Source organism: Excalfactoria chinensis, chromosome 8, assembly GCF_039878825.1.
Source record: "Excalfactoria chinensis isolate bCotChi1 chromosome 8, bCotChi1.hap2, whole genome shotgun sequence".
Taxonomy (NCBI): Eukaryota; Metazoa; Chordata; class Aves; order Galliformes; family Phasianidae; genus Excalfactoria; species Excalfactoria chinensis.
In genome coordinates, this window is record NC_092832.1 from 3,797,362 (window position 1) to 3,812,685 (window position 15,324).

The 15,324-nt window shown below is 53.0% G+C and overlaps 1 protein-coding gene across 1 annotated transcript in view; it reads right to left on the reverse strand.

Annotated features, from left to right (window-relative positions):
* Positions 1-15,324, reverse strand: part of CACNA1E (calcium voltage-gated channel subunit alpha1 E) — an 83,253-nt gene that overhangs the window by 48,295 nt on the left and 19,634 nt on the right. Inside the window, exons 4-8 of the mRNA XM_072342685.1 lie at positions 13,018-13,123; positions 12,567-12,706; positions 6,432-6,535; positions 5,716-5,868; positions 5,329-5,510 (exon numbers count right to left, since the gene is read on the reverse strand). Of these exons, the coding sequence (XP_072198786.1) occupies positions 5,329-5,510; positions 5,716-5,868; positions 6,432-6,535; positions 12,567-12,706; positions 13,018-13,123 (685 nt within the window). The remainder of the gene's footprint in view (positions 1-5,328; positions 5,511-5,715; positions 5,869-6,431; positions 6,536-12,566; positions 12,707-13,017; positions 13,124-15,324) is intronic.

A 15,324-nucleotide genomic window follows, 5' to 3' on the forward strand; every position in this document is an offset into this window, starting at 1 on the left:
TGAATTCTGGCACTTCCCAACTTCTTTGGCACAAAGAAATCATTTTCTTTACCAAGCGGCCCCTTTTCCTTTATTTCTGGAGCACCATTCTCTCCTAATACCCTTCCACAGACAGTAATTCACCACCTTGATGCCTTCGCATAGGATTTCCACTTGCCCAGGACCCAGCAGGACATCTCATGCAAGGTCCATGGAGGCCACACCACGGGTAGTTCAATCCCCAGACTACACCAAAGCTGCAAACTCCTTTAAATGAAGAAACTCCTTCCTGCCTCTGGCCTTGTGCTGGAGATGGGCCCGTTGCTCATACCAAGCCTTTGGGAAACTCAGGAGCTGCCTGCTGGCTGGCCTTTCCTCTTCACTCTAAGGCAACAACCTTCTCATTATAGAATCACAGAGTGATTTAGGTTGGAAAAGACCTTCAAGATCACCGAGGCCAACCATCAGACTGACTCACTGAGCCCCACCACTAACTCATGCCCATTAGTGCCACATCCATACCTTTCTTCAATACCTTGAGGGATGGAGACTCCATCACCTCCCTGACAGCCCATTGTGTATCACTCCATCCTAAAATACCACCAGCCACACTCTTCCTCGGCTGCCTGACCACAACGTGTGTTCACTACCACCTCCAGGAACGCGTGAGACACTGACATACACAAAGCATACCAATAACACAGGCCACCTCACCAGCTCAGGTGATAACACTGGCACCATACCCCCCACCACCAAGGCCACCACATGGACCGACCCTGTTACTTCGGCAGCTCCTCTATTTCCAAAGGGCATGAAAAGGCACAGGGAGCTGCAAAAGCAGGTCTCACTCAGGGGCCAGAAATCTAAAGAAGTCTAAATATATACTGCCGTCAAATGCAAAGCACAGGCTCGCAGCCCACACATACCCTCCCTCAGCATGGGAAACTTTAGGATTTTTTTTTTTTTTTGCTGTGCTGGGGAAAAAAAAAGTAATAATAAAACAACCCCAAATTCAGTTTTTTCTACCTAAAAATAAGCAAAAAGCACCTTCTGCATTTGCAGGGCGCCTTTGGAATCCTAGTGGTTTGATAGAAAGTGCATGGAAAGGAAGGGTGATGCTGGAAGCAGAAAAGCTTTGCTATTGAGAGAAGCAGTCTCAGAGATGGTCCCTGCTCCGAGCAGCAGCACAAGCCACGTCCCCTGTCCAAATCCATCTGCATCAGGAGAGCCTCTGCGATTTCTGCTCTAATCCAGACCCAAATGGCACATAATTAGATTGGGGTAATATTCAGATATTACCATAACCCACTTGCTTAGGGAATAAACACAGCTTGGGAGCAAGGCCCACAGGCAGATGCAGTGGGGCTGTGCACACCATCACCTCCCAGACTCCAATACTATGGGGTCTGAGGACCAGAGCAAGCACTGTGACTCCCTGGCACAGACCAGTAGGAACAGCATCGCAGTCCAGCCAAATGCTTTAAAAAAGCAATGAAATTAATGAACTTTCCCAGCAGATTCCCTGGCCTAACCAGCTCCCTCAAGACCTTGACACCCACTGCTGCTCCTCAGCACAGTAACAGATCTCCTTCTTCCCTTTAATAGTTATAATTTGATCTCCTGCGTGCAGGGCCATGCTTCACTCCCCGCCAGCTGTGCCTGGTATCTGTCAGTGACCCCAGTGCTGTACAAGATCTGAATGAAAATGCTTTTCTTCTCCAAATTAGGTTAATGAGGAAATTGGTATATTTCCTTTGCAGAGCAAGGGTTGGGCCCTGGCGGGCTGTATCCTGCCCCTGAGTGGGTGCCCAACACTGTGCCCTCGGCACAGTGCAGATCTCAGGGGTCCCCAAAATGGGATGCAGGATGCTTGATGAGGGCTGAGTTGTGTGGGCTTGCATCCTGCTGGGTAGGAACAGGGAGACAGGGAAGAGCTCCCATATATTTCATTTTTCCCATTTTCTAAATGAAGTCTCAATTTCAGACTAAGAAAACAACGCGTTGCTAAAAGCATTATGAAAAATTAAGTGTTTTGAAAGTACTCGATATGGGTGTGGAGACTGACCTTGGTTCTGTTCTACTCTGATCTGCCAAGAAATCACATCCAGGCTCCCCAGCACTGCATACCTTGGGACATCAATGAGACCTTCCGTGGGTTGCCAGCAAGACCTTCCATGGGATGCCAATGAAGCCTTCCATAGGATGCCAACAAGACCCTCAATGGGACAGTGATGGAATCACAGCCCCTGGGTTAAACAAAGAGGGGCCGAAACCCTCTGTCCTTATAGGGCAGTGCCAAAGCATCGGGTTCTGCTCTGTTCCCTTGGCAAGCAGGAGGAGGGTGTAAGCAGGCAGCTCTCAGCAGAGCAAGCCTTCGAAGCCGCAGATCCAGCAGACACAGTTTGTTTCTTGCTGTGTCATTTCAGTGCGCACACATTAAAAAAATAAATAAAATAAAGAGGGGGAAAAAAAACAACCAAGGGAACAGTTGGCAAGAAGGAGAGGGTCTGGCTTTAAGTGCTAACAAACAGCTGAGCCAAGAGGGAGCGAAAACCAGCACCCTGCCCATGGTTGCTTGGGGTGTATGCAGAAGCATCACTGGGCTCACCTGGCAGGGCTCAATGACCAGGAGCCACTGAGGGGAAAAACAGCACACTTAGGAAAAGGTTTGGATGGTGTTAAGCCCTTGGGGTGGCACTTCCTCAGCTCCTCTTCCCTGCAAAACCCAGCACTTGGCTCCCTCCAACACATCTCCCTCCACCTTTGCCCATCAGCATCCCTCCCTCCATGGGAATGCATAGGGATAAAGGCATGAGTGATGCTCAGGACCTCAGAGCCAAAGGCACAGCACTGTGACCCCTTGGATTTATCACCCCCAACTCATCCATCATGTCAACAAGGCGGGTTTTGGGTTTACAGCAAGCAGCTGTGGCCCGTCAGCTCCCTTGATGCCTTGCCATGCATTTTTAATTAGCAGCACGGATGCTGCTGTAATGCCTGGGAGGCAAAATGTTTTTACCCATCACTGCTAACAGCCGTGGCCCTGTGCACAAATCAGGGCTGTGCCAAACCTCCTGCCTGCTCCCACTGCCTTGAGACCATCGGGTCTGCCTGCTTCCCACCCCAGCATCGACCCCACAGATGACACCAAGCAGCTTTCTGCATGATGCCCGGTCCCTATGCCATGCAGCCAACATCCGCAGCCCACAGTAGGGGGTGGCCCATTGTCAAAGCCCCCCAGGGATGGACAAAGGGAAGGGCACAGCTCAATATGAGGTATCTTTTGCTGGTTTTTTTTCTCCCCCAGTCACACTGTGATTTCTGCATAGCAAGGCGGCATCTCACACAGGCAGGGTGAGGAAAACAAGGTGAGAGAGCTGAGCGCATCCACAGAATAACACACGTGGAGAGCACCACGGGGCTGATTAGCTTTTTCATGATGCTTTCTACATATTCGGAGAGATGCGCTTCTAAACCGGGTGAAATTGGGGAAAAGTGGCTCTTAAAATCACGATCCAGCTACACGGGGGAATATTATAGTAAGCAATTTCTTTGAGAGATTGCTGAAGCATTTCGCCTGCCATCTCCTCTCCTCTGCACAGCTCCTTGCTAACCCAAAAGGGCTCCATTTCTCACTGCCGCACCCAATGGCTGAACCCCCCCCCAAACCTGCAGGCAGCGAGCATTCCTCAGAGGACCTCAGCCTCATACACACACTTGCTCACATGTCCTCATTTGTTGTTGCTTTTTTTTTTTCCCCATAAATAAAAGTTCCAAAGCCCATTTTACAGCCCGGAGCCATGAATCCCCGTGAGACGATGGAAGGACAAGAGGCAGCTGAGGGAGGAGAGAAGTGAATCAGCAGTGATTTGCCACCGAGCCCCAAACCCTCATTCAATTAGCAGCTGAGAAGGTCCCTGATACTTCCATTAAAGTTAAATAATAGCTGGAACTGTGCGAGGAGCAGGAAAGGGAGGAAAGTGGGCAGTCACAGCCATCGGGGATGTGATGACAGAGCACATCTGGCCAGCGATGCCGGGAAGATCACTTGGATCCCAGGCCCTGAGGCATCCCTGAACATCCACAGCAGCTATGGGTCCCACCCAGCTGCCATGGGGACAGAAGGACTCAAACTGGGGTTTTGGGGACACTCAGGAAAGGAACGGGCTAGCCCTGGTTCCCAGCCATCCCAAAGGCAGTTCTGCAAGGGAAAGTCCCTTTTCATGCTGTACACATTTATCCTGCCAATATGCACTGTGATTAAGTCTCTAAGCCCACTGATGCACCAGAAATGCTCTTGATATTCCAATCTCCCACGTGGTTCAGTTCTGCCCAGTTTCCCATCAAAGAGACGAGATGCAGACACCAACAGCTCCATTAGGACAAGAAAGAACAGAACCTTGGGGCATGAACCATCATAGAATGATAGAACCACAAGGTTGGAAAAGACCACTGAGATCCCCAAGTCCAACCGTCAACCCCTCCCCACCATGTCCACTGCCCATGTCCCTCAGTGCTATATCTCTATGGTTCCCAAACAACTCCAGGGATGGTGACCCCACCACCTCCCTGAGTAGCCTGTGCCGGTACATCACCACTTTACAGAGAAGAAATGTTTCCTGATGTCCAACCTGACCCTTTCCTGACACAACATGAAGTCATCACCACTTGTAGGTGAAGCCCTGGCAATGACTGCTCCCCCAGTCTGGGTTTTGGTGGCCTTTCTGCCTCACGGATGCCAACTGGAACCCCTGGCATCACCGAAACAAAGAGGATCCCCGATGCTGGCAGCACACAGCCTTCACCCAGCTTACAAAACAGCCTTCCTGTTTGCAGCAAAGCAAATATTGAAGAATGTTTCCCCATTGCGATCCATCCAATCTGCCTCCCGCAGAGCAAAACCACTCTGTAAATCTCCAGGCGTTATGGGAACCAGGGTATAAAAACATTCCTGGTGCAATGACGCCGGAGGCGATGCTGAAATTAGGCTGGGAACAGAACTGGCACGGCTGCTTCCACTCCATGAAATGAAACCCATCACCCACAAAGATGCAACCACACACTCTTACCGCTCCATGTCCTGCCCAGTGTTACCGCCCAGAGCTGGGGATGGGATGTCCCCTTGGCCCAGTGGAACACGAAGCACAATTCCCTCTATTTCCTCCCCAGACGGGATGCGCTAATCCCATCTCATTGAATTACAAAATCCTTTGAGTTGGAAGGGGACCCTTTAAGATTACGTGGCCCCTGCTTGGTCTCCATCACTCAGGATCTCAAAAACTTCCAGTCCAAGTAAATACCGCCTCTAAAACCCCCACACCCAGCTGCCCCAAAAAGCCCCCGACTCACATTGTACAGAACTGTGGTCCACCCTTCCATGGTGATGCACTGGAAGACGGTCAGCACAGCAAAAAGGATGTTGTCGAACTGCGTGATCCCATCATTGGGACCGATCCACTCCCGACACTCATAGCCTGGTGGACAACTCTGCACCCCGCAGGGGTGGGGAGGGTCCAGCTCCTCCAGCTCACCTGCGAGCACACAATTATATATATTCTTATTATTATAAATATCCATTGGAATGGGGGGGAGAAATGGGGGAGAACCTGGGGGCAAATGGGCAACCGAGGGATGCTCGCAGTGTACAAAGCAAAAGGCAGGTCACAGCCTCTGGTGGTCACTGCATAAACATGCGGATAGCAGAGCATTGTGCCCAACCCAGGATGCCTCCCTCACCTGAATTGTTTGTGTAGCAGGCTCGGTGCAGTTTCCCACTGTAAAACTCCAGGCCGATGATGGCAAACATGAGAATAGCAAAAAAGAGCAGCAAGCCGATCTGGAGGAGAGGCACCATGGCCTTCATGATGGATTTCAGCACAATCTGAAGGCCTGAAGGAGAAAAGAGTGAGTTCAGATCAGCAGCCCCAACCTGGGACACAGCTCCTGGTGCATCCATCATTTCCTAGCACAACATCCCAAACCAGGCACACCAATTCCCACACCAACAGCCAGTGGGGTAGGGGAAGCTCCCTGGTGCCATCCAGGCATGTTCTGGACTAATCCCCACCATCCAGCATGCATCGTGCTTCTCACGCTGCCTGAGCTACAAATCCCATACACTGCATGTTGAGTACCCAGGGGAGGGAGGGAGGCTCAGCCACAATAGCAGTCTGGTTTCCTTATTTATCTCCATTCCTGCAGAGGAAATCTTGACCAAAAAAAAAAGAAAGAAATATCCCTTAGAAGGATCCACCTTCTGGCCACGAAGCTGAGCCCTATAGGAGGATGCACCAAAGCTCCATTGGGTCAAAGGAGAGGACATGGCACCAGGGCCACCAGGGAGCTTTGCCTCTCCTCCCAGTTCCACACCACGTCACCAAAGTGGCATGAGGTCTCCTTGCAACTCGAGGTCGATGGGAAGCAGAGGAGAACTGGGAGCCCCCCCAACTTACTGGGAATGCCCGAGACGAGCTTCAGAGGCCTGAGCACACGCACGGCCCGCAGGGTGCGCAGGTCCACGTGCGTGTTGAAGTGCGTTCCAGCAGTGGCAAGGATGCTGCAGGCAGACACAAAGAAAGCATGGTTACAGCCCCACAGTGCAGGGCTGGGTGCTGAGAACCTGCTTCCCATCCAATGAAGCAGTCCCCACCAGCAGGACCCAATGTGGCACCTCCCCAAAGCCCACATGCCACCAAGCCCCTGAGGATGGAGCCCACAGCCAACCCTTGACCCCAATCACACGTGGAGCCATCAGCTGCATCAGCTTCTTCAACATGTGGTGCTTCCTTAGGGAACGAGCCGAGAGCCTCGCACGCATTCAAAAATATACAGTAATGAAAATTTGATGCCCTTGGAAAGCACAGGAAGGACTCCAGAGTTTGCTTTTAAAACACACCAAAAAAAATTTTCTCAAGCTGATCTCTGGAAAACAAACTGGGACAGAGGGGAACCAGTACACTGTGGGACTGGCAGTGCCCAAGGTGCCCATAGCGAGAGGGAAGTGGGGGACTGGTGACACTGGGAGCATAGAGCACGTCACCAGAGCTGGTGTCCAATCCCATGTGGGCTGAGTGAGGAAGAGGAGGAGGAAGGCTGTGTGGTAGAACCGGGGATGGGGGGGAAAGAGTGGAACAGAGGGTGGCAGCAACCTCAGGGATGTTTGCAGCAATCCAAAAAACTGAGGGAAATTGGGTCATTGTTCCACTAATTCATCTAATTACAGGCCAGAGCGGCTCTCTGGTGCACGGAGCAATTAGCACACGTTCCCTGCCATGCTCCCCGAGGTACGTAGGTCCCAGCCCCCCCAAAAAGGCAGTTTGGTTTCCTAGGATACCCGGCACCACAACGCAAGCAGGTTGGTACCACCCGCTTCCCAGCTCTCCTCTTCCTCCTTACTGGCTTACCAGGCTGCTTGCAGAAGGGGTGGGCAGCAAACCTGTCCCAGCATTACCCCGACAGCACCCACAGCCCCAGTGCACCAAGCTGCACACCCATGGTGCATCCCCACGGGGACCAGCTCTTGCACCCTTGGTGGCACGCAGCACCAAGCATCTCCCCAGCTCCCAGCAGCGGTCAGACACCCCAGCTCTCTGGAAGCAGACACAGCGAGGAGCCGAGCACCCGGGCTGCAAAGTCCTCTGCTAACCCAGATTTGTCTGAAGGGCTCAGCCTCGGTGAGGAGCCTCCAGGCAAGGTTCACACGATTTCAGGGCGAGCCTCCACCGCGCTCCAAATTAGCTGCTAAGAATGGGACTCCTCTGTGGCAAGGTGACGTGCTCCTTGTCCTCGTGGGGGGACAAGGGACATCACAAGCTGTGTCATGGAGGGGGTGGGTCAGAAAAATCACCAAGCGGAGCAGTGCCACTGCTGATGTTTCTCCTGACCGAAGGTGTCTATGCATCCTTCCTGCTCTGCATCCCAGGGCATCCATGCAAGCTAGTGCAGGGTCTCAGTTGCATGGGACTAAATTTAGACCATTTGAGGTGCTGGAAAAAGCAAGCAAGCGTTCAGGTACGCGAGCCTGGTTTCTGTCTGCTTTCTCCAAGCCTCTAATAAAAGACATTGCCTCTCCCTGATAGCTTCTCCTGTACACCCAAAAACCTCCTGCTCTGGATATCTCACTCAGCATCAGTTAATTGCTCGTTAACCTCTACATGTGCCTTTTTGGTGCCATGACCCACACAGCGCGGTGCAACCCGCTTCTGCTCCACGTTGTTTTCCACCACTTGCTCCTCACCTCCCCAGGCCAAATTGCTCAGGGGAAGACCTGGCTCTGAAAGCACACAGGCAGACCCGTGTCACATTGGTTTTGCAGCCTTCCCTCTCCCTTTTAAAACTGCCACCAGAACATTAAAAGCTTCATCAGATACGATAAACCAAAGTGGAATTGGAAGCAAGAGTTCGAAGCCAACCGTGGCATCACCAAGCCTGCTAAGGGAGCATCGCACCAGGGTTGGGCAGCAGCAAAACCAAGCACGTTGGCACACCAAGCATCCCCTTGGGAATGGGATGGAGTTCAGTGCTTGTGCAGGGCGGCAGCTCTGCTATCTGCAGAACAATTCAAGCCTTCTCCAACACTTACAATATCCACGTCTGATGTACTAATAATTATTCTTTATTTTTAGGCAAGGACCCAAACTAAAATTACATCTCGCCATCCAAGTTATCTGAAAAAAAGCTGCCAGATTGGGCTATAAAAATCCCAATGATCTCATGCTTTTCATCATATGTACCAGAGAGAAAAAAAAAGGGGAAGAGAAAAAAAAAAGTGAAGGCGTTTTTATAGGTCACCTAGGCAAAGGGGCGAGCTCTGCTGCTTCAGAAGAGAGAGACTTCAGGTGGAGAAAGGAGCAGAGAGGATCTATTGGAAGGATGCAAATGAGAGAGGAGGCAGGATGGGAAATATATGCTAATCCGCAAAGTATAATTGAATAGTGAGCAATCACCAGCAGACAAAAACACGCTTTGGAGAAAATATAGATATATATATATTAGAAAAGAAAATCCAATGCTTTGTGTTTGCAACCTGGGGGGTTATTTTGTATTATTTATCTGCAGCCCCCAGAGCAAGAGATGAGACCTCGAGGCACCGCGCTGCAGTGGGGAAACCATCTCCAAACTCAGTGGTGATCAATGTGATGTGCGCTGGGTATGGCACAAGTCACATCCCGTGCTCACAAAGACATTCTGGTTCACCCAGCTCTGCATCATCACCCTAGCGTGAACCTCAGCATTGGGGACCACTGGGCCGTGCTTCCTAGCAAGGAGCCCAAGCAAATGCTGACCTCCCAGAGTAGTTGGATGGTTCCACACAAGGGTGAGGTGGTAGTGAGCTGTCCCAGCAAGGGGACGAGGGAGCCGTCGGTGCAGCCAGACAAATCCCAGCTCCAAATGTGGGCCAGGCAGGGTGCTGGCTGGCACATAAATTAATATTTATAATTAAGTGGAAAGGCCCCTCAAGGCCTGAACCGCCACCTGACTCTATGAGGGAGATGAGTGCATAATTAATAGACTGGTCAAACAGCTCACAGGAAGGGACCTGATGGATTTAGCCCATTCTAACCCTTTCTGGCTGGCGAACCGACCCCTCCTCTGCAGAGATCACTGTGATTAGCGCCGGTTGCACCCAGACAGATGCACTCAGCAGCCCAGCCCTGGGGATGCTGTGCAACCTGAAAGCTGCTGTCCTTTTTTTCCCACACTCTTTCTAGGTTTTGGGGCCACGACACAAGTGGATTGTGAGGCTGCAGAGCTTCAGGTCCCATCTCAGACGGCACCAAAACAGCACTTCGCTCCAGGAAACCCTGAGCTGAAAGTGATGGGAGCATTAGGGTGACTGCTCAGGCTCCCTGCAGTAAGATGGGGGATGCCTGTGTTCCCAAACCCACAACACAGCCCTGCTCCTACACAGGCCCTCCCCCCAGAGCCCCCTGGCTCTAACGTATCCCTGACGCTTGCAGTCTGCCCTTTGTGCGAGGTGCCGGTGGCAGGCACGTCCTGTTGCCATGGCATATGGCCCATGAATCATTCACAGAGCTCGGGAATCAATTATTCATCCAAACGAAAGACCAAACACTTTACTAATTGTCCTGGAAAGGAAGAGCTGGGGACAGGAGATGGGGAATCACTGTGCTGGGGGACTGGCCAAAAGCTAAAGGAAAAAAGGAAAGATGACCAAGGCGAGCAGCCTAAAATCCCATTCCCCTGTGCAGATAGAACATCTAAGCCATTCTGCTAGCCCATTCTTGTGGTGTTAGGGCTCCTTCCAGTCTGTTCCAGGCTGCTTTTTGATCGTGCTTCTTTATTCCTTACCCTAACAGCAGGATCGCCCCACATGCAGGGAGGTGATGCTCCATCACCAGTTCATCCAGCTCCAACATCTCCCTCCTAGGGCTGCAAGTAAAGAACTGACCATGGCCCTGACCACTGCACCAAGTAGGTCCCAAGCCCAGCTTCAGAGCACACCAGGTGAGCATCCCCAGGGCAACATGCGCCATCCCCATCTCACTTCTGTTCCACAATGCATGAAGGTACTTTATGCACGTTTTCTGAGAAAAGTATATTTGGCTGGGGGAGAACGGGCTGTTTTTCAGGCAGCGATGATGATTTAGAAACCACAGGTTACAAATGGAGCGGGTTTACAAATGTGCCTATTAGTTCCCCAGTGGAAGCTTTAGCATTAGGGAGTTTGGGGTGGGCGTTGATTTCCACCGAGATGAAAAAATCTGGGTTTATTGACATAAGAAGCAAACACCAGTTGAACCCGCGTTGGTGCCATCCGCTCCTGCATGGGGTCCCAGGAGGCCGCTCATGTTTAGCAGCCCCTCGTTAGGCTAATTTGTGCCTGCTGCCCACAGGCACCCCAACACAGCGCCTGGGCCACAGTGCCACCCGCATAAAGCACCTCTCTGATTTACGTGGCTAAATGAATGCTAAAAGAAAGAGCACCCCATGTCACCTGCATAGGGACAGCAACATTGGTCCATTGAGATGCGCACCACTGCCATGGATACCCTCTATGCTGCATCACCATCCCAAACCACTCGCTGCATCCTGAGGACACTCACAACACCCCCCTGCACTGTGGGCATCTCCGTGCAACCCTCGGAACATTCATTCTCCCCAACCCAAAGACATCTGGCCAGACCTATCCGTCAAGTTTTAGTCCACAGCCGCGCTCACGAGGCCCGCTGCGGCGCTCCGACGTTGCCACCCTCCCATCACAGCACGTGCCCCTCCCACGGCTGCCTGCGAGCCGCTTTGCAGCCCGGCATCTCTCTCTGCAGAAAGCCACTGATAACTCAGAACACCCAACACACGCGCTGGTTTATCTGGCAGGGAGGCAAGCTGTCGCTGTCACACGCACCTCCCTGAGCGAGAGCTGCACGGGCAGTTCTGGGAGGGGTTTCCATCTGTCTGAGCCAAAAGGAGGATGTAAGAGGGCACGGTGGTGAAGTGGACTCTCCATGTCCCATAAGCGTGCTGGGGGCTGGCACCCTGTGGGCACAACAGCAGCCCTGCACGGCCGCTCGCTCCGCTGGCACAGGGCCCAGTGCAGGCAGGAGCCGGCGATGCCAGCGGGTGAGTAATTGCTGAGCGCTGACTCAGCACAGGCTGGGCTGCAGCCGGCTCACCCCGATCCGCCGGAGAGGCTCACGGTGGAGCTCCCAGCTCAAACGTGGCACTTCCCCTTGGATGAGCCCCAAAGGATGCTCAGGCCAGCCGGCAGCCCATGGGCATTTCCAGCCACCTTGCTGCATGGCCTGGGCTCATTCACCAGTCCCTGCATCACCCCAGAGATGCCACCAGGACGACCAATCCTTCCAACCAGGATGTCTCCAACAAGCACACTCCTGACCCATGCCATGCCACTGTGGGCACACAACGCCCATTGCCATGTCCCAGGCAGCAGGCTCACTGTCCCCCTTCCTCCCAACAAACTGGTGCCACATCCCACATGGTGCCACCGTGCAGGAGTTTGCATACCAGGAGGTGGGACTGTAGCCAACAGCTCTGCAGGGATCCCAGATACCTGAGGTTCCCATGCCTCAGTTTCCCTGAGCTGCTTCTGCTCAAGCCAACAGCCACCATCAGTCAGTGCAAGCCCAACAAACGACACCTGCTCATTTCTTTTTTGTGTCACAGTGCAGCTCATCGTATCCCAAGCAAGACTTGAATCTGGGCCACGACCCCAGCAGGTGACACAAGCAGTGACAACCAGCACTTGGCGCAGCTCATGCATCACCACCCCCAGCACGGATCCCACATGCTGAGCCAGTGTCACCTGGAGCTGCGGCCCCCCCAGGACCCTGAGTCTGACTAACACCCATCCAACACCACACCTGCCTCACTCCACGCCCAGATGGGTGACAGGCAGTAGGCCGATAGCCTAGAAAAGCTGGACGTGATACCTTCAGAGCTCACTTGACAAGGAACCACATCCCATTGTGAGAATCCATCCTCCCTTCCCTCAATTTGGTAGAAGAACACCGCCAAAACATAGCAAAGTTTGACTGCACCATGTCCTGGAGTTTGGTGTCACCACCAGAACAAGCCCCGTGCCCACACATCGGCGTCCCCTGACTCACCCACTGAGGACCACGATGAAGTCCATGACGTTCCAGCCATTGCGCAGGTATGAGCCCTTGTGGAAAACGAAGCCCAGAGCCACAATCTTAATCCCAGCCTCAAAGCAGAAAATCCCAATGAAGTATGGCTCCGTCTTCTCCTGCAGAGAGGAATTAGGGGCACAGTGAGAGGGCACAGGGCACGCATCACCAAGCATTTCACATGAGAGCAGCTTCACCTTGCTTCAACCCCATCCCATGTCCCATCCCAGCTTCCTCATCTGGGAGCTTCCCCAGCCCTTCCTCAGACAGCACCAGTTTGAAGACCAGAAACGCAGAGCTGTGACTTACTTCAGTGCCACTTTTTAGGGTTTTAAAAAACTTCCTGGACCCACCTACCACCTCCTGACCCGCCACCCCAAAATGAGCTCAAACCATCTGTTAGAAAAGGGGCCCCGACAAGGATGCTCACCAGCCTCCGTGACATGGGTGTCTTGTCGTCCTCCGGGAGGTGCTGCTCCAGGGCCAGCACGATGCAGTTGGCAATGATGGTTGCCAGGATCATATACTCGAAGGGAGTGGGAGAAGTCAAGGAGCAGAGAAATGGGATGGAGCCACCAGCCCCCCAGCCTCCCCACACATACCCCATTTTCCCCTATAGCTTTGCTGGGATGGCACCTGCAGTGGGTGCCTGGGGCATAGATGTGAGCATGGAAGTGGGTAGTTGAGCTGTGACCAGGCTGGGCTTCATCTGAGAAAGAGTTTGGGGTTGTGCACTGTTGGGGGTTGCGCATTGTAGAGCCAGGCATGACACCAAGCTGAGCACTTGCCATGGAAGCTCCCAGCTTAGAGACCCATCACAGAAGAAAAGAAGGGCAGAATCACAGCAGGGAAGCACCCAGACCAAATCCTTGTGGTTTCCAGCAGTGGCCACCCACCAACCATCAAGCAACTCGTGCACCTTGCCAAAACCCTGTGGCCACATCACTACTGTCACAGCCCTGTCCAGGAGATCTGCCAGGGGCAGGCAGCCCGGCTCACTGGAGCTGGGATGTGTTTAGGGATAGGAGCCAGAGCAGCTTCAGCCAAAACATTTGAAAGGCCACTCAGGGAAATTAATGGCTGATAAGTTAAAAACACACCAGGGGAGCTCTCTGCAGCACGCAGGTTCCATGCAGAGCATCCAGAGCATCTCCCCACATTCAGCCAGCGCTGAAAAACTTTCTCCTCAAGGCTTCCTACCAGCAAGGATTCTATTGCCTTCTTTCCCTGCTCCCTACCCACAAACGCCAGCTAACACAGAGGACGCAGCACTCGACCACAAGCCATCAGCCCATTTGGTGTCTGTTGTTTCATCTTCCTGAAAGTCTGTGAGCAATTAACACAGCTTCCAAGGAGCCAGAGCTTTGGAGGGGCAGCTGCAGTGTGGGTCCCCTGGCACTGGGCACACTGTCAAGCCAAGAAGGAAGGGAACAGCACGGTCAGACCCTAAGAACACCCTTAGCTCCTCAGCAAAGGCATTTACCACCGCTGCCTCCTCTCTGCTGCAGTGCCCTCACCTACTGGGGAAACACCTCACATTTTCCCACCTCCAACACCAAGTGGTCCTCTCTAAATGCGGGGTCCGCTCTAACTGTGGGCTATGAGGTGAGAAAAGCCTCTCCCCGGGGACAGCAGAAACATCTGCCCAAACCATGGGGACATTCATCCGCACACAACCAAGTGTCCTCCCAGCTCAGGGCAGGGCGGTGCTCTCACAGCCTTTCCTCTCTCATTAGGTGTCTAATTGCCAACCTCCCAGCCCCCCAGATCTCAGCACCGTGCTCGCCTCCCTGAGAGGCTGGTAATGAAAACCCATCTCTCTTCAGTCTTCTCCTCCTCCTTCGTCTGGTTTCTCCGGGCAGATCATTAGGGAGCCGACAAAAATAGGTTTTCTTATTGATTTATCTCCTTTCCCCATGCCCTCGCCCCTGAGCAGCTGACTGGTTTCCTTAGCAAGTCTGCTAATCCCCAGGCACACCTGAAGCCTGGTTCCCATCCAGGGTGGAGAAAAGGGTCCCTGATGCCACAATGTCCCCAAGCGACATCCCCATGACCATCACTGTGCGGGCAGACGTGTGATGGTGATGGAGATGCCAAAATTGCCTGTATTCCCCGCCCAGGAGATATTGCTTATGAGGAGAGAACAAAGATGGATTTGCAATGCTGGTGGCCCAGCGATGCAACCTCACCGAGCGGTTGGACCTCACCAAGTGGATGGATGAATCCATCTCTTGGTCTGAGTGAGGTGTGGGAGCTGCAGGGAGCCCTCCTCATCCCCTTGCCCAGCAGGAGCCTGGTGCTCACACCTCCCCCAGCCTTCAGGCATGAAGGGTGTGGAAGGAGCAGAAGAAAAAGGCAGAAGCCATCTGGGTATCTCCAAAGGGCAGGAGTGGTTCCACCTTGCTCAGCGCCAACATCTCCTACAAATGGCAGTCTCCATTCTCCACCCATCCTCACGTCTCCCTCAGGACCTGCTGCACTGCAGGCTTTTCCACGCTCCCTGTGTGTGGATGTGATGGATCTTCACATCCTACACCCCTGGGCTTCAGCTTGCTGCTCCCAAGCCACCATCCGCACACAAACACAGACCTTCCCCATATGCCCATCTCTTGGTCCTCAGCTCCACACCCAGCAATAAAGCAGGAGGCACCCAAACAGAGCAAGCACCACAAGGTGCTCCTCGTTCAGCACTGGGTCTCCCAGCCCTTCTGCCTTTATCCCCAAGGACACCAGCTCC